This window comes from Salmo salar, chromosome ssa01 (assembly GCF_905237065.1).
Source record: "Salmo salar chromosome ssa01, Ssal_v3.1, whole genome shotgun sequence".
Classification (NCBI taxonomy): domain Eukaryota; kingdom Metazoa; phylum Chordata; class Actinopteri; order Salmoniformes; family Salmonidae; genus Salmo; species Salmo salar.
The window spans coordinates 1,969,710-1,987,719 of NC_059442.1; the positions used below are offsets into that span (position 1 = coordinate 1,969,710).

The window sequence follows — 18,010 nt, forward strand, 5'->3', positions numbered from 1 at the left end:
CCATGGGAGACTCAGACTCGGCCATGGGAGACTCGGCCATGGGAGGTTCAGCCATGGCTACAGACAGGGACAGTCAGGACAGCCAATAGGCTACAGACAGGGACAGACAGGACAGCCAATAGGCTACAGACAGGGACAGTCAGGACAGCCAATAGGCTACAGACAGGGACAGACAGGACAGCCAATAGGCTACAGACAGGGACAGTCAGGACAGCCAATAGGCTACAGACGTGGACAGACAGGACAGCCAATAGGCTACAGACAGGGACAGTCAGGACAGCCAATAGGCTACAGACAGGGACAGACAGGACAGCCAATAGGCTACAGACAGGGACAGACAGGACAGCCAATAGGCTACAGACAGGGACAGTCAGGACAGCCAATAGGCTACAGACAGGGACAGACAGGACAGCCAATAGGCTACAGACAGGGACAGTCAGGACAGCCAATAGGCTACAGACAGGGACAGACAGGACAGCCAATAGGCTACAGACAGGGACAGTCAGGACAGCCAATAGGCTACAGACAGGGACAGACAGGACAGCCAATAGGCTACAGACAGGGACAGTCAGGACAGCCAATAGGCTACAGACAGGGACAGTCAGGACAGCCAATAGGCTACAGACAGGGACAGACAGGACAGCCAATAGGCTACAGACAGGGACAGTCAGGACAGCCAATAGGCTACAGACAGGGACAGTCAGGACAGCCAATAGGCTACAGACAGGGACAGTCAGGACAGCCAATAGGCTACAGACAGGGACAGTCAGGACAGCCAATAGGCTACAGACAGGGACAGTCAGGACAGCCAATAGGCTACAGACAGGGACAGTCAGGACAGCCAATAGGCTACAGACAGGGACAGTCAGGACAGCCAATAGGCTACAGACAGGGACAGTCAGAACAGCCAATAGGCTACAGACAGGGGACAGTCAGGACAGCCAATAGGCTACAGACAGGGACAGTCAGGACAGCCAATAGGCTACAGACAGGGACAGTCAGGACAGCCAATAGGCTACAGACAGGGACAGTCAGGACAGCCAATAGGCTACAGACAGGGACAGTCAGGACAGCCAATAGGCTACAGACAGGGACAGTCAGGACAGCCAATAGGCTACAGACATGCAGCCGTTCAATAGTTACATGTGGTGCTTTACATCCATGTTCAAGTGTTAAGGTGCCCCCCCAACATAAAGGATCTACTATAGAAGAACACAACTTCCCCTGTACTGCTGTTTTGAAGCAGGTTGAGACTCAGTGAGCCATGCATTGAGTACAACTGATTACACTTGGGCCTGGATTTTGAAAATCTTGAGAAATGTTTTGTAAATCCAGGCCCTGCAACTTTGGTATTAGGTAAGAGAATGGCACAAGGCTTGAGCAACGAAACGATGTGCAACAACTAAACAGAGACATGGCCTGAGAAACAGTTTGTGGGAAGTCCTGCCAACTCAGACACACATTGTTAGCTAGGCAGACCCGGGGCCAGGCAACCAGCGGCAGACCCCGGGACCAGGCAACCAGCGGCAGACCCCGGGACCAGGCAACCAGCGGCAGACCCCGGGACCAGGCAACCAGCGGCAGACCCCGGGACCAGGCAACCAGCGGCAGACCCCGGGACCAGGCAACCAGCGGCAGGGACCAGGCAACCAGCGGCAGGGACCAGGCAACCAGGCAACCAGGGACCAGGCAACCAGCGGCAGACCCCGGGACCAGGCAGACCCGGGACCAGGCAACCAGCGGCAGACCCCGGGACCAGGCAACCAGGGGCCAGGCAACCAGAGGCAGACCCCGGGACCAGGTAACAAGAGGCAGACCCCGGGACCAGGCAACCAGAGGCAGACCCCGGGACCAGGCAACCAGAGGCAGACCCCGGGACCAGGCAACCAGAGGCAGACCCCGGGACCAGGCAACCAGAGGCAGACCCCGGGACCAGGCAACCAGAGGCAGACCCCGGGACCAGGCAACCAGCGGCAGGGACCAGGCAACCAGGCAACCAGGGACCAGGCAACCAGCGGCAGACCCCGGGACCAGGCAGACCCGGGACCAGGCAACCAGGGACAGACCCCGGGACAAGGCAACCAGACCCCGGGACCAGGCAACCAGCGGCAGACCCCGGGACCAGGCAACCAGAGGCAGACCCCGGGACCAGGCAACCAGAGGCAGACCCCGGGACCAGGCAACCAGAGGCAGACCCCGGGACCAGGCAACCAGAGGCAGACCCCGGGACCAGGTAACCAGCGGCAGACCCCGGGACCAGGTAACCAGAGGCAGACCCCGGGACCAGGCAACCAGAAGCAGACCCCGGGACCAGGCAACCAGAGGCAGACCCCGGGACCAGGCAACCAGCGGCAGACCCCGGGACCAGGCAACCAGCGGCAGACCCCGGGACCAGGGGCAGACCCCGGGACCAGGCAACCAGAGGCAGACCCCGGGACCAGGCATATGATCAATAACATGTTGTAAGACAGTGGAAGGGCAAACAGTTAGATTAGACAGTTCAGTACAAACAGAGCCAGATGTTTAGGCTAGTGGTCAAAATGGCACCCTATTCCCTATTTTCGTGCACTACGTTTGACGAGGGCCCATTGGTTTCAGTGCAACTCCACCAGGGTTCTCTGTTGTTTATCTGAAGGGAATAGAAACCACACAGCGAGTCAATACAGACAAGTTTATACCAGGACCCATAGGGCTCTAATAGGGCTCTCTGACCAGGACCCATAGGGCTCTAATAGGGCTCTTTGACCAGGACCCATAGGGCTCTAATAGGGCACTTTGACCAGGACCCATAGGGCTCTAATAGGGCTCTTTGACCAGGACCCATAGGGCTCTAATAGGGCTCTGACCAGGACCCATAGGGCTCTAATAGGGCTCTGACCAGGACCCATAGGGCTCTAATAGGGCTCTGATCAGGACCCATAGGGCTCTAATAGGGCTCTGACCAGGACCCATAGGGCTCTAATAGGGCTCTGACCAGGACCCATAGGGCTCTAATAGGGCTCTCTGACCAGGACCCATAGGGCTCTAATAGGGCTCTTTGACCAGGACCCATAGGGCTCTAATAGGGCTCTTTGACCAGGACTCATAGTGTTCTAATTGGGCTCTCTGACCAGGACCCATAGGGCTCTAATAGGGCTCTGACCAGGACCCATAGGGCTCTCTGACCAGGACCCATAGGGCTCTAATAGGGCTCTGACCAGGACCCATAGGTCTCTAATAGGGCTCTGACCAGGACCCATAGGGCTCTCTGACCAGGACCCATAGGGCTCTAATAGGGCTCTTTGACCAGGACCCATAGGGCTCTAATAGGGCTCTCTGACCAGGACCCATAGGGCTCTAATAGGGCTCTTTGACCAGGACCCATAGGGCTCTAATAGGGCTCTGACCAGGACCCATAGGGCTCTAATAGGGCTCTTTGACCAGGACCCATAGTGCTCTAATAGAGCTCTCTGACCAGGACCCATAGGGCTCTAATAGGGCTCTGACCAGGACCCATAGGGCTCTAATAGAGCTCTTTGACCAGGACCCATAGGGCTCTGACCAGGACCCATAGGGCTCTGACCAGGACCCATAGGGCTCTGACCAGGACCCATAGGGCTCTGACCAGGACCCATAGGGCTCTGACCAGGACCCATAGGGCTCTAATAGGGCTCTCTGACCAGGACCCATAGGGCTCTCTGACCAGGACCCATAGGGCTCTAATAGGGCTCTCTGACCAGGACCCATAGGGCTCTGACCAGGACCCATAGGGCTCTGACCAGGACCCATAGGGCTCTGACCAGGACCCATAGGGCTCTGACCAGGACCCATAGGGCTCTGACCAGGACCCATAGGGCTCTGACCAGGACCCATAGGGCTCTAATAGGGCTCTTTGACCAGGACCCATAGGGCTCTCTGACCAGGACCCATAGGGCTCTCTGACCAGGACCCATAGGGCTCTAATAGGGCTCTTTGACCAAGACCCATAGGGCTCTGACCAGGACCTATAGGGATCTGGTCTAAAGTAGTGCACTATATAGAGAATAGGGGGCCATTTGGGGATTCATCCATAATTAAATAGGGCACTTGTGGTTGATGCTGGTTGATGCTGGTTGGTTCCAGGTGGGAGGGGGGTGCTGGTTGGTTCCAGGTGGAGGGGGGGTGCTGGTTGGTTCCAGGTGGAGGGGGGTGCTGGTTGGTTCCAGGTGGAGGGGGGTGCTGGTTGGTGCTGGTTGGTTCCAGGTGGAGGGGGGTGCTGGTTGGTTCCAGGTGGAGGGGGTGCTGGTTGGTTCCAGGTGGAGGGGGGTGCTGGTTGGTGCTGGTTGGTTCCAGGTGGAGGGGGGGGCTGGAGCAGGGCTCAGGTCAATTGACTGGAGGGTCTCTGACACCAACATTACCATCCTCCATCCCAAAGTAGACCCTCTCTGCCATCCCCACAAACAGACCCGTCTCTACCACACCTAGAGGAGGGAGAGAGATGAGGTAGGAGGTAGAGAGGCAAGGCGAGGTGGGGGGGAGGGAAAGAGAGAGGAGGGAGAGAGATGAGGTAGGAGGTAGAGAGGCAAGGCGAGATAGAGGCGAGGCAGGGGGGAGGGGCGAGGCAGGGGGAGAGAGGCGAGGTAGGGGAGGTAGAGGCAAGGCGAGATAGAGGCGAGGCAGGGGGGGGAGAGAGGCGAGGTAGGGGGGAGGGAGAGAGAGGCGAGGTAGGGGGGGAGAGAGAGAGAGGCAAGGTAGGGGGGAGGGAGAGAGAGGCGAGGTAGGGGGGGGGGAGAGAGGCGAGGTAGGGGGGGAGAGAGAGAGGCGAGGTAGGGGGAGAGAGAGAGGCGAGGTAGGGGGGGGAGGGAGAGAGGCGAGGTAGGGGCGAGGGAGAGAGAGAGGCGAGGTAGGGGGGGAGAGAGGCGATGTAGGGGGAGGGAGAGAGAGAGGCGAGGTAGAGAGAGAGGCGAGGTAGAGAGAGAGGCGAGGTAGGGGGAGGGAGAGAGAGAGGCGAGGTAGGGGGGAGGGAGAGAGAGAGGCGAGGTAGGGAGAGAGAGAGGCGAGGTAGGGGGGAGGGAGGGAGGCGAGGTAGGGGGGAGTGAGGGAGGCGAGGGAGAGAGGCGAGGTAGGGGGGAGAGAGAGAGGCGAGGTAGGGGGAGAGAGAGAGGCGAGGTAGGGGGGGAGAGAGAGAGGCGAGGTAGGGGGGGAGGGAGGCGAGGGAGGGAGGCGAGGGTGAGAGGCGAGGTAGGGGGGGGAGAGAGAGGCGAGGTAGGGGGGAGAGGGGGAGAGAGAGGCGAGGTAGGGGGGAGAGGGGGGAGAGAGAGGCGAGGTAGGGGGGAGAGAGAGAGGCGAGGTAGGGGGGAGAGAGAGAGGCGAGGTAGGGGGGAGGGAGAGAGGCGAGGTAGGGGGAGAGAGAGAGGCGAGGTAGGGGGGGAGGGAGAGAGAGGCGAGGTAGGGGGGAGGGAGAGAGAGAGGCGAGGTAGGGGAGGGAGGGAGAGGCGAGGTAGGGGGGAGAGAGAGAGGCGAGGTAGGGGGGAGGGAGAGAGAGGCGAGGTAGGGGGAGGGAGAGAGAGAGAGAGAAGCGAGGCGAGGGGGGGAGAGAAACAGACTAACATTCGTGTCCCAGAACAAGCCACTGTAGGAGGGGGAACACCAGCAGCAATTCCTGTGTGTGTGTGTGTGTGTGTGTGTGTGTGTGTGTGTGTGTGTGTGTGTGTGTGTGTGTGTGTGTGTGTGTTGTGTGTGGTGTGTGTGTGTGTGTGTGTTATGTGTGTGTGTGTGTGGTGGGGGGGGTGTGTGTGTAGGTGTGTGTGTGTGTGTGTGTGTGTGTGTGTGTACCTGGTATCATCTTGATAGCGATATTGACCTCCTTCCAGTTGTGAATGTGTTCAAACTTCCAGTCCAGAATGAAGTTACTGTTGTCTGTTACCACCGGACCCTGAACAATCAAAATACTGGATCTCACTCACATAGAAATGACCAATGAGAATGCTTTCCTCTCAGAAGAGGACCAATGAAAACTCTTCCTGTAGTAAATGTCGTGCTTTATGTGCTCTACACTGAAATCCTGTTAATGACTTTCCGCTCCAATAATAATCTGCTCTTGTGATTTATACAACTGTTAATTTAAACTTTTATATTCACTATAATACACAACTACCTGAATGAACCACAATGCAGTGGGAAAGTATTGAGACCCCGTGACTTTTTCCACATTGTTATATTACAGCCTTATTCTAAAAATGATTCAATTGTTTTCTCCCCCTCAATCTACACACAATACCCCATAATGACAGAGCAAAAACAGGTTTAGATGTTTGTACATTTATTACAAATAAAAAGCTGAAATATGACATTTACATAAGTATTCAGACCCTAAACTCAGTACTTTGTTGAAGAACCTTTGGCAGCGATTACAGCCTGGAGTCTTCTTGGGTATGACGCTACAAGCTTGGTACACCTGTATTTGGGGAGTTTCTCCCATTCTTCTCAGCAGATCCTCTCAAGCTCTGTCAGGTTGGATGGGGAGCGTCGCTGCACAGCTATTTTCAGGTCTCTCCAGAGATGTTCGATCGGGTTCAATTCCGGGCTCTGGCTGGACCACTCAAGAACATTGGCCCTTGTCCCAAAGCCACTCCTGCGTTGTCTTGGCTGTGTGCTTAGGGTCGTTGTCCTGTTGGAAGGTGAACCTTCACCCCAGTCTGAGGTCCTGAGCGCTCTGGAGCAGGTTTTCATCAAGGATCTCGCTGTACTTTGTTCCGTTTATCTTTCCCTCGATCCTGACTAGTCTCCCAGTCCCTGCTGCCACCACCATGCTTCACCGTAGGGATGGTGCCAGGTTTCCTCCAGACGTGACGCTTGGCATTCAGGACAAAGAGTTCAATCTTGCTTTCATCAGACCAGAGAATCTTGTTTCTCATGGTCTGTAAGTCCTTTAAGTGCCTTTTGGCAAACTCCAAGCGGGCTGTCATGTGGCTTTTACTGAGGAGTTGCTTCCGTCTGGCCACTCTACCATAAAGGCCTGATTGGTGGAGTGCTGCAGAGATGGTTGTCCTTCTGGGAGGTTCTCCCATCTCCACAGAGGAATTCTGGAGCTGTCAGAGTGACCATCGGGTTCTTGGTCACCTCCCTGACCCAGGCCCTTCTCCATCATTGCTCAGTTTGGCCGGGCGGCCAGCTCTAGGAAGTGTCTTGGTGGTTCCAAACTTCTTCCATTTAAGAATGATGGAGGCCACGGTGTTCTTGGGGACCTTAAATGCTGCAGAAATGTTTTGGTACCCTTCCCCAGATCTGTGCCTCGACACAATCCTGTCGTCTTGGAGCTCTACAGACAATTCCTTCGACATCATGGATTGGTTTTTGCTCTGACATGTACTGTCGACTGTGGGACCTAATATAGACAGGTGTGTGCCTTTCCAAATCATGTCCAATCAATTGAATTTACCACAAGTGGACTCCAATCAAGTTGTATAGAAACACCTCAAGGATGATCAATGGAAACAGGATGCACCTGAGCTCAATTTCGAGTCTCATAGCAAAAGGGTCTGAATACTTATGTAAATAAGGAATCTGTTTTTTGATTTTTCATACATTTGCAAACAATTCTAAAAACCTGTTTTCGTTTTGTCATTATGGGGTATTGTGTGTAAATTGATGAGAAAAAAAATATTCAATCCATTTTAGAATAAGGCTGTAAAGTAACAAAATGTGGAAAAAGTCAAGGGGTCTCAATACTTTTTGTATTTGGTGACTCACAGCTTTACAACAGGAAGCGTTTTATATGGTGACTCACAGCTTTACAACAGGAAGCGTTTTATATGGTGACTCACAGCTTTACAACAGGAAGCGTTTTATATGGTGACTCACAGCTTTACAAACAGGAAGCGTTGTATATGGTGACTCACAGCTTTACAACAGGAAGCGTTGTACATGGTGACTCACAGCTTTACAAACAGGAAGCGTTGTATATGGTGACTCACAGCTTTACAACAGGAAGCGTTGTATATGGTGACTCACAGCTTTACAAACAGGAAGCGTTGTATATGGTGACTCACAGCTTTACAAACAGGAAGCGTTGTATATGGTGACTCACAGCTTTACAACAGGAAGCGTTGTATATGGTGACTCACAGCTTTACAAACAGGAAGCGTTGTATATGGTGACTCACAGCTTTACAACAGGATGCGTTGTATATGGTGACTCACAGCTTTACTGACGGCCATACGGAGTACTGCCTCCCCTCCGAAGCGCTTGGCTATAGTCCTGGAGACGGGGACGTAGGCCATAGGGATCACCTCAATAGGAACACCCTTCTTCCACTGCTGGCCCAGGGCTGAGGAGTCCTTCCTGAGGGGGAGGAGACACCCAGGGATTCAGGGATCAACATTCAGGTTCATTTCCCAGCGGAACACAGAGGTCGATATCTGACAGCAAAGTTTGAACAGCAGGTGATTCCCTTCACTTCGTGGGCTGAGCAAGTAGCCTCCACAGGGTTCATACAGACAGTGTCAAGTCAAATCCAAGGGCTTTTTCAAGCACTTCATTGTAATTTAAGGACCTAGATTTTATTATTTGTTGTAAGAATCTATAGAAAAGCTCCCTCCAAAATGTATCGATTACCACATTAAGAATAATGATTATTTGTTATATTTTTTTGTATAGGCCTACACAATGGCATTATGTAATGACAACCACATTATTGTTACAATGTAAAATATGTCAGAATAAAGTGGGCCTTGCCTGACTAAACAGACAGCATGCTCCCCACACTAATGAAGTCCGTCCGTCTGGCCGTCTGGCAGCTAGCCAGTCCGTCCGCCCGGCAGCTAGCCGGTCCGTCCGTCCGTCCGCCCGGCAGCTAGCCGGTCCGTCCGTCCGGCAGCTAGCCGGTCCGGCAGCTAGCCGGTCCGGCAGCTAGTCCGTCCGTCCGGCAGCTAGCCAGTCCGTCCGTCCGGCAGCTAGCCGGTCCGGCAGCTAGTCCGTCCGGCAGCTAGCCGGTCCGTCCGTCCGTCCGGCAGCTAGCCGGTCCGGCAGCTAGTCCGTCCGTCAGCTAGCCGGTCCGTCCGTCCGTCAGCTAGCCGGTCCGTCCGTCCGTGTGGCAGCTAGCCAGTCCGTCCATCCGTCCGGCAGCTAGCCAGTCCGCCCGTCCGTCCGTCCGTCCGTGTGGCAGCGTAGCCAGTCCGTCCGTCCGTCCGGCAGCTAGCCAGTCTGTCCGTCCGTCCGTCCGTCCGTGTGGCAGCTAGCCAGTCCATCCGTCCGTCCGTCCGTGTGGCAGCTAGCCAGTCCGTCCGTCCGCCCGCAGCTAGCCAGTCCGTCCGTCCGTCCGGCAGCTAGCCAGTCCGTCCGTCCGTCCGGCAGCTAGCCAGTCCGTCCGTCCGTCCGGCAGCTAGCCAGTCCGTCCGTCCGTCCGGCAGCTAGCCAGTCCGTCCGTCCGTCCGTCCGTCCGTCAGCTAGCCAGTCCGTCCGTCCGTCCGGGCGTGTGGCAGCTAGCCAGTCCGTCCGTCCGGGCGTGTGGCAGCTAGCCAGTCCGTCCGTCCGTCCGGGCGTGTGGCAGCTAGCCAGCCCGTCCGTCCGTCCGTCCGTGTGGCAGCTAGCCCGTCCGTCCGTCCGTCCGTGTGGCAGCTAGCCAGTCCGTCCGTCCGGCAGCTAGCCAGTCCGTCCGTCCGTCCGTCCGTGTGGCAGCTAGCCAGTCCGTCCGTCCGTCCGTGTGGCAGCTAGCCAGTCCGTCCGTCCGTCCGTCCGTGTGGCAGCTAGCCAGTCTGTCCGTCCGTCCGTCCGGCAGCTAGCCAGTCCGTCCGTCCGTCCGTCCGTGTGGCAGCTAGCCAGTCCGTCCCGCAGCTAGCCAGTCCGTCCGTCCGTCCGTCCGCGTGGCAGCCAGTCCGTCCGTCCGTCCGGCAGCTAGCCAGTCCGTCCGTCCGGCAGCTAGCCCGTCCGTCCGGCAGCTAGCCAGTCCGTCCGTCCGTCCGCGCAGCTAGCCAGTCCGTCCGTCCGTCCGGCAGCTAGCCAGTCCGTCCGTCCGTCCGTGTGGCAGCTAGCCAGTCCGTCCGTCCATCCGTCCGTCCGTCGTGTGGCAGCTAGCCAGTCCGTCCGTCCGTCCGGCAGCTAGCCAGTCCGTCCGTCCGTCCGGCAGCTAGCCAGTCCGTCCGTCCGTCAGCTAGCCAGTCCGTCCGTCCGTCCGGGCGTGTGGCAGCTAGCCAGTCCGTCCGTCCGTCCGGGCGTGTGGCAGCTAGCCAGTCCGTCCGTCCGTCCGTCCGTGTGGCAGCTAGCCCGTCCGTCCGTCCGTCCGGTGGCAGCTAGCCAGTCCGTCCGTCCGGCAGCTAGCCAGTCCGTCCGTCCGGCAGCTAGCCAGTCCGTCCGTCCGGCAGCTAGCCAGTCCGCCCGTCCGTCCGTCCGTGTGGCAGCTAGCCAGTCCGTCCGTCCGTCCGTGTGGCAGCTAGCCAGTCCGTCCGTCCGTCCGTCCGGTGGCAGCTAACCAGTCCGTCCGTCCGGCAGCTAGCCAGTCCGTCCGTCCGTCCGTCCGTGTGGCAGCTAGCCAGTCCGTCCGTCCGGCAGCTAGCCAGTCCGTCCGTCCGTCCGTCCGTCCGTCCGTGTGGCAGCTAGCCAGTCCGTCCGTCCGGCAGCTAGCCAGTCCGTCCGTCCATCCGTCCGTCCGCTAGCCAGTCCGTCCGTCCCTCCGGCAGCTAGCCAGTCCGTCCGTCCGGCAGCTAGCCCGTCCGTCCGGCAGCTAGCCAGTCCGCCCGCAGCTAGCCAGTCCGTCCGTCCGTCCGGCAGCTAGCCAGTCCGTCCGTCGTCCGTCCGTCCGTCCGTCCGTCCGTGAGGCAGCTAGCGCCAGTCCGTCCGTCCGTCCGTCCGTCCGTCCGTCCGTCCGTCCGTGAGGCAGCTAGCCAGTCCGTCCGTCCGTCCGTGAGGCAGCTAGCCAGTCCGCCCGTCCGTCCGGCAGCTAGCCAGTCCGTCCGTCCGTCCGTCCGGCAGCTAGCCAGTCCGTCCGTCCGTCCGTCCGGCAGCTAGCCAGTCCGTCCGTCCGTCCGGGCAGCTAGCCAGTCCGTCCGTCCGTCCGGCAGCTAGCCAGTCCGTCCGTCCGTCCGGCAGCTAGCCAGTCCGTCCGTCCGTCCGGCAGCTAGCCAGTCCGTCCGTCCGTCCGTGAGGCAGCTAGCCAGTCCGTCCGTCCGTCCGTGAGGCAGCTAGCCAGTCCGTCCGGCCCGTCCGTCCGTGAAGCAGCTAGCCAGTCCGTCCGTCCGTCCGTCCGTCCGTGAGGCAGCTAGCCAGTCCGTCCGTCCGTCCGTGAGGCAGCTAGCCAGTCCGTCCGTCCGTCCGTGAGGCAGCTAGCCAGTCCGTCCGTGAGGCAGCTAGCCAGTCCGTCCGTCCGTCCGTCCGTCCGTCCGTCCGTGAGGCAGCTAGCCAGTCCGTCCGTGAGGCAGCTAGCCAGTCCGTCCGTCCGTCCGTGAGGCAGCTAGCCAGTCTGTCCGTCCGTGTGGCAGCTAGCCAGTCCGTCCGTCCGTGAGGCAGCTAGCCAGTCCGTCTGTCCGTCCGTGTGGCAGCTAGCCAGTCCGTCCGTGTGGCAGCTAGCCAGTCCGTCCGTGTGGCAGCTAGGCAGTCCGTCCGTGTGGCAGCTAGCCAGTCCGTCCGTGTGGCAGCTAGCCAGTCTGACACAAACACACTAATGAAGTCTGTCCAACTCACAGCTAGTCGCTGCTAAAGGTGCTTCTACAAAAGTACTGACTCAGGGGTGTGAATAATTAAATATCCAATTTACATAATTAAAGAAGTTTGCAAAATGTTTTCACTGTCACTATGGGGTAGTGTGTGTAGATGGGTGAGAAAATATATATTTTGAATTCAGGCTGTAATAATTCAAGGGGTGTGAATAATCTGACGTCACTGTAGATATCAGAACTTGGAACATCTTTCCTGGCGCTGTCGGTCTTCAGTGGGCTGATCCACTCAACAACCAGCTGTCTGTGGGCTGATCCACTCAACAACCAGCTGTCTGTGGGCTGATCCACTCAACAACCAGCTGTCTGTGGGCTGATCCACTCAACAACCAGCTGTCTGTGGGCTGATCCACTCAACAACCAGCTGTCTGTGGGCTGATCCACTCAACAACCAGCTGTCTGTGGGCTGATCCACTCAACAACCAGCTGTCTCGGCCTGACAGATCTGTGGGCTGATCCACTCAATTGTCGAAGAGGAAGGAAACTGCTCAGGGATTTCACCATGAGGCCAATGGTGACTTTAAAACAGTTACAGAGTTAAATGTCTGTGATAGGATAACTGAGGATGGATCAACAACATTGTAGTTACTCAACAATACTAACCTAAATGACAAAGTGAAAAGAAGGAAGCCTGTACAGAATAAAAAAATATTCCACAACATGTATCCTGTTCGCAAGCGGGCCACCGACGGGGATGATGGACCAGGCCTGGAGGGTTTCCTCCTGGGGTCGGAGGGTTCCCAGGCCCGGAGGGTTCCCAGGCCTGCGGTGGAATCCTCCAGGGTTTCCTCCTGGGGTCGGAGGGTTCCCAGGCCTGCGGTGGAATTCCCAGGGGGTCGGAGGGTTCCCAGGCCCGGAGGGTTCCCAGGCCCGGAGGGTTCCCAGGCCTGCGGTGGAATTCCCAGGGGGTCGGAGGGTTCCCAGGCCCGGAGGGTTCCCAGGCCCGGAGGGTTCCCAGGCCCGGAGGGTTCCCAGGCCCGGAGGGTTCCCAGGCCCGGAGGGTTCCCAGGCCCGGAGGGTTCCCAGGCCCGGAGGGTTCCCAGGCCTGCGGTGGAATCCCTCGGGGGTTTCTTTGTATTTTTAACCTCGATTATACTTTAGCCAATCAAAGACCTTACCATGTCTAGGCACTATGCAATTACAGGAGAACACACACCTGAAGTCAGCGATGACGATGAAGTGTTTGGCACAGCTGGCTACGATCTTCTCCTGAGTCAGACAGCCTCTAGGAGAGTGAGTGAAAGGGAGTGAGGGAGAGGAAGACAGAGAGACAAAGATAACTGGTGAGATGGTGATGTATGGAGCCTGGCATGACTGTAGCACAGGGACAGTAACAGGCCTGTAGAAGAGGGACAGTAACAGGCCTGTAGCACAGGGACAGTAACAGGCCTGTAGCACAGGGACAGTAACAGGCCTGTAGCACAGGGACAGTAACAGGCCAGCCTAGAACAGGACTGTAGTCAGGGATGGTAACAGGCCTGTAGCCAGGGACAGTAACAGGCCTGTAGCCCAGGACTGTAGCCAGGGACAGTAACAGGCCTGTAGCCAGGGACAGTAACAGGCCTGTAGCACAGGGACAGTAACAGGCCTGTAGCACAGGGACAGTAACAGGCCTGTAGCACAGGGACAGTAACAGGCCTGTAGCACAGGACTGTAGCCAGGGACAGTAACAGGCCTGTAGCCAGGGACAGTAACAGGCCTGTAGCCAGGGACAGTAACAGGCCTGTAGCCAGGGACAGTAACAGGCCTGTAGCCAGGGACAGTAACAGGCCTGTAGCACAGGGACAGTAACAGGCCTGTAGCACAGGGACAGTAACAGGCCTGTAGCACAGGGACAGTAACAGGCCTGTAGCACAGGGACAGTAACAGGCCTGTAGCACAGGGACAGTAACAGGCCTGTAGCACAGGGACAGTAACAGGCCTGTAGCACAGGACTGTAGCCAGGGACAGTAACAGGCCTGTAGCCAGGGACAGTAACAGGCCTGTAGCACAGGGACAGTAACAGGCCTGTAGCACAGGGACAGTAACAGGCCTGTAGCCAGGGACAGTAACAGGCCAGTCTAGAACAGGACTGTAGTCAGGGATAGTAACAGGCCTGTAGCCAGGGACAGTAACAGGCCAGTAGCCAGGGACAGTAACAGGCCAGTAGCCAGGGACAGTAACAGGCCTGTAGCACAGGGATAGTAACAGGCCTGTAGCCAGGGACAGTAACAGGCCAGCCTAGAACTGTAATCCAGTGAATATACGGCGTCTTACCCTCCTCCTTTGATGAGTGTGAGAGCAGCATCCACCTCGTCCGCCCCGTCGATGGCCACGTCCAGCTGGGAGGGGGTCAGAGTTCAGAGAGGAAGAACACAATAACGCTGACAATAAACACATTCTACAGGACAAACTCCTGATTTAACACATACTGACTCCACACGTTTCCTAAAGAATGTATCCAACTTGAAGACATGTAACATATCGTTTTATAAAGGGTTGCTGACCAACAGTACCTCTGGGTGTCTATCCAGGTCAGACAGGGTTAGACCATGCTGCAGAATCAACTGACGAGCCTGGAGGACAACAGCAAATGTTTAGGGCCATCTGCCAGATTAGAGAGTCCACTCTCTGTAGAATACATGATACACAGCCATTGTACCTCACACTCACCTGGAAGGAAGTGGGGACACAAATTATGTTGAGCTTCTCCTGACGAACTCTCTCCGCTGGAACACGACAGAGCACAGTTACACATCAGATCAATCAAATCAAATCAGCCCTTTGTGGATTAATAAAGTACTACATTCTCTTGTTCTACGATCAACCGGTAGGCTAGTAATATCTCCTCACCTAGTCTGTCTACAGCGTACACAATGGTGGATCCACTGCCCACTCCAACCACCTGGTTGTTCTGTGATGGAAAGAAAGACATTCACATGATCATATAGCCAGAAGATACCGACCCACCGTTACACTGAGCTGCACTGGGGTCAGAACACAATCACAGTTACATGAAGGTAATGCTGGTAAACGTACCTCAATGCAGGGATGGGATATGGAACTGTACTCCAAATGTTACCTCTATCCACACTGATACAGCGAGAAGACTGGAAAACCTGCGGTGTCTCACAAAAACCGCCCCAATCAGTGTAAAAATCTGCCAAATCGGTGTCCAAAAATACCGATTTCCGAAAGTTATGAAAACTTTTAATCGGCCCTAATTAAATCGGCCATTCCGATTAATCGGTCGACCTCATTCACTTTAAGGTGCATTGCCCCTACCGACTGGAATGTGGACCTCAGTTCATGTTTCAATCACCCACGTGCGTATATGTTCCTAAAAACCAATGAGGAGATGGGAGAGGCGGGACTTGCAGCGTGGTAATGCACCTTAAAGTTGGTTACCAACCGCCATATAAAGAAGAAGCCTGGAGGAGGAGAGATGACTAGAAACAAACTCTGGTTACCCTTTTATCTGTGGATTAATTGTCTGAGTAGAGGACCTTGTGCATTTCATGTAAAATAACAACCCAACGTTTATTTCCCAGGACAAATTAGCTAGCAACAGCAAGGTAGCGCGCTAAATTTCCATAAATGTTTAATGCTTTTCAACCTGTCCCCAAATGAATACAGTTGGTTCAGAGTTCGTTTTGATATTTAAATTGTGCGCCGATCAATTGTGATACAGCCCAGGATCGAACCAGGGTCTGTTGTGACGCCCCTATCACGGAGATGCAGTACATTAGACCGCTGCGCCACTCGGTAGCTCATTCACTAGATAGTAAGTTAGTTGTGCAGCTTTGTTTTGGTCATGTTCACCTTCTGTTCTCAAACGCTGCTGTTTGTAATGATGGCAACAAGTTTTAACCAGAGATTCATATAGATATTTCCATATTGTTTTATTAATTCTAGAATTAGCAACCGTAGCTATAAAATCACCCACAAGGCTTACTACACACGTACAGTAAGATCTCCACAACTAAAAGGTTATTAACATAGTTGTCTAAAGTTTGTTAAGAAGAGAGTTAAAGTTGAACATGGGGTCAACATAGCAACAGTAACCATGTACCTGTGTAGCCTTCCGTCTACCTGGCTGCGCTAACAGCTAGCCAACTAACTAACTCACTAACTAGCTAACCCACTAACTAGCTAACCAGCCAACCCACTAACTAGCTAACCAGCCAACCCACTAACTAGCTAACCAGCCAACCCACTAACTAGCTAACCAGCCAACCCACTAACTAGCTAACCAGCCAACTCACTAACTAACTAACCTGCCAGCCAACTAGCTAACTAACTAACTGGCCAACTAACTAACTAGCTAACTCACTAACTTGCCAGCCAACTTGCTAGCCAACTAGCCAGCCAACTACCTAACTAACTAGCCAGCCAACTAGCCAGCCAACTAGCTAGCTAACTAGCTAGCCAACTAGCCAACTAACCAACTAGCCAACTAACCAACTAGCCAACCAACTACCTAACTAACTAGCCAACTAACTAGCCAACTAACTAGCCAGCCAACTAACTAGCCAGCCAACTAACTAGCCAGCCAACTAACTAACTAACCAACTAGCCAACTAACTAGCCAACCAACTAACTAGCTAACTAGCCAACTAACTAGCCAGCCAACTAACTAGCCAGCCAACTAACTAGCCAGCCAACTAGCTAGCAAACTAGCCAACTAACTAGCTAGCAAACTAGCCAACTAACTAGCTAACCAACTAACTAGCTAACCAACTAGCTAACCAACTAGCTAACCAACTAGCCAACTAACTAGCCAACTAACTAGCCAACTAACTAGCCAACTAACTGGACTTGTTCTGGCTACAGCCTAGCTACTTCCTACCGTTTTAGTAGCACATTACATGTTGATGTACTAGCCAGACAACTAGCTGTTTAGCATCAGCATGGCCTCCACATTTAAAATAGCACGATAGCTAACTTAGCTATCTGCTAAACACAAACACTAACATGTCCCCCGGTTGTTAGCTATGTTCATTTGTCAACACAAGATCAGTGGTCTTACCTGAACATGATTATCCACCGCAGCATAGCCTGCTAGCTTCTTCGCTTCTTCTGCCATGTCGTCTGTGTTGCTGGGACTCCTAAAGAGACGCGTGTGCTTCAGCTTGTGTCTGAACGGAGTGTCTTTCTTCAATACTGCAGACCTGTGGCCAGATGCTGCTGAGAGGAGGGTGGGACAGATCCACCTCTGGAGTAGCATAGCCCTGCCTGCCTGCCCTCCTCCAAGGACCGACAAATTCACCATGTGCTGCGAAATAAACCTAGTATGTTGTTGTTGTTGTTGTCCTTCTGCCGCTCGACCAACGCGCTAAACCCACTGAACTGTTGACATGTATATCTGTGTTCAGGTAGCTTCCTCCATTAGTGCTGCGTTCAACGTCCCAACATCCCTGAACGGTTTAAAACTGTTCCTCAATTAAAGGGACAGTCTGTACGTTTTCCAGTCATTTCAATCGGTGATAAATGCCCCTTTATTTAGATGTTTTGTTGCTATAGGTTAAAGTTGCACTATGCAGAAATAGCTTCACCATTTCCTGGGTGCTAAAACTCTAATAGTTTATGCGACAAAATAAGCAAGTCTAGTGTAGAGAATTATACCATCTAAACCGCTGTGAAATATATTTTCCAGGACTCAAAATATTGTTGTTTCAGCTGTTTGAAGTTGGTGTACAAAACAGAAAGGAAAAGTTGCTCAAACAAAAAAAAACGCAAGAAGCATAGATATAGCACACATATAACAGATCCACTGCTTCTTAGACCTGCTTTCGAGTAGAATGACAGATCTATAGCTTACATTTCTATGTGAATTTGGTGGCGTTGCCCAAAAGGTTACATATAGAGCCCCACAGTGGAGGTGTCATAATACCCATAAAACCTAGCGATTAAGGTTCCAATCGTTTTTCCCATATGGGATATTAGAAATACTTAAAATAAGGGCTGTGTTTTGTGTAGGCTTACGCTGGCGTGACGTTTTGATAACCATGTAAATCTCTCTCGGACAAGGTGACTGTTATGTTCACACTGTTAACAGTAATGTTCTCATCGAATGTAGGCCAACTCTTAGAGCACTTCAAACATACATTTCTTAAACATCTAGTGATATTTGTGAAAATATCACAGGCCGCATTAGCCCCATTCTTTACGTTATTGTAGTGTGAATTCGTCTTCTGTTACCCCTTTTGACATCTATCCACAGGGGTGCAACTTTGGTTTTAGAAGTGGGGGGACATAACCTGGCCGTGGATCTGGGGGTCCTCCCTCAGAATTTGTTGGGGCATCTAAAGCTAATTTCTACGAGGGCTGTACCCAAAAAAAAAAAACTTGTTCGTCCAAGAGTA

The 18,010-nt window shown here is 54.3% G+C and overlaps 1 protein-coding gene across 2 annotated transcripts; it reads right to left on the reverse strand.

Moving 5' to 3' along the window:
• Positions 1-4,070: 4,070 nt before the first annotated feature.
• On the reverse strand, positions 4,071-17,061 carry LOC106600683 (ribose-5-phosphate isomerase). 2 transcript variants are annotated; one of them, XR_006761220.1, is made up of 9 exons: positions 16,675-17,061; positions 14,499-14,559; positions 14,319-14,374; positions 14,162-14,221; positions 13,923-13,987; positions 12,823-12,891; positions 8,123-8,301; positions 5,794-5,893; positions 4,071-4,439 (listed from the first exon to the last, which is right to left on the reverse strand). XR_006761220.1 is itself a non-coding variant. In XM_045704783.1 (9 exons), exons 1-9 carry the CDS (start codon positions 16,915-16,917, stop codon positions 4,342-4,344), a joined length of 894 nt encoding a protein of 297 aa, XP_045560739.1. In that variant the 5' UTR covers positions 16,918-17,060; the 3' UTR covers positions 4,071-4,341. The 2 variants fall into 2 exon arrangements, 1 of the variants encoding a protein (XP_045560739.1); XM_045704783.1 differs by having other exon boundaries at positions 8,160-8,301; positions 16,675-17,060.
• Positions 17,062-18,010: the final 949 nt, after the last annotated feature.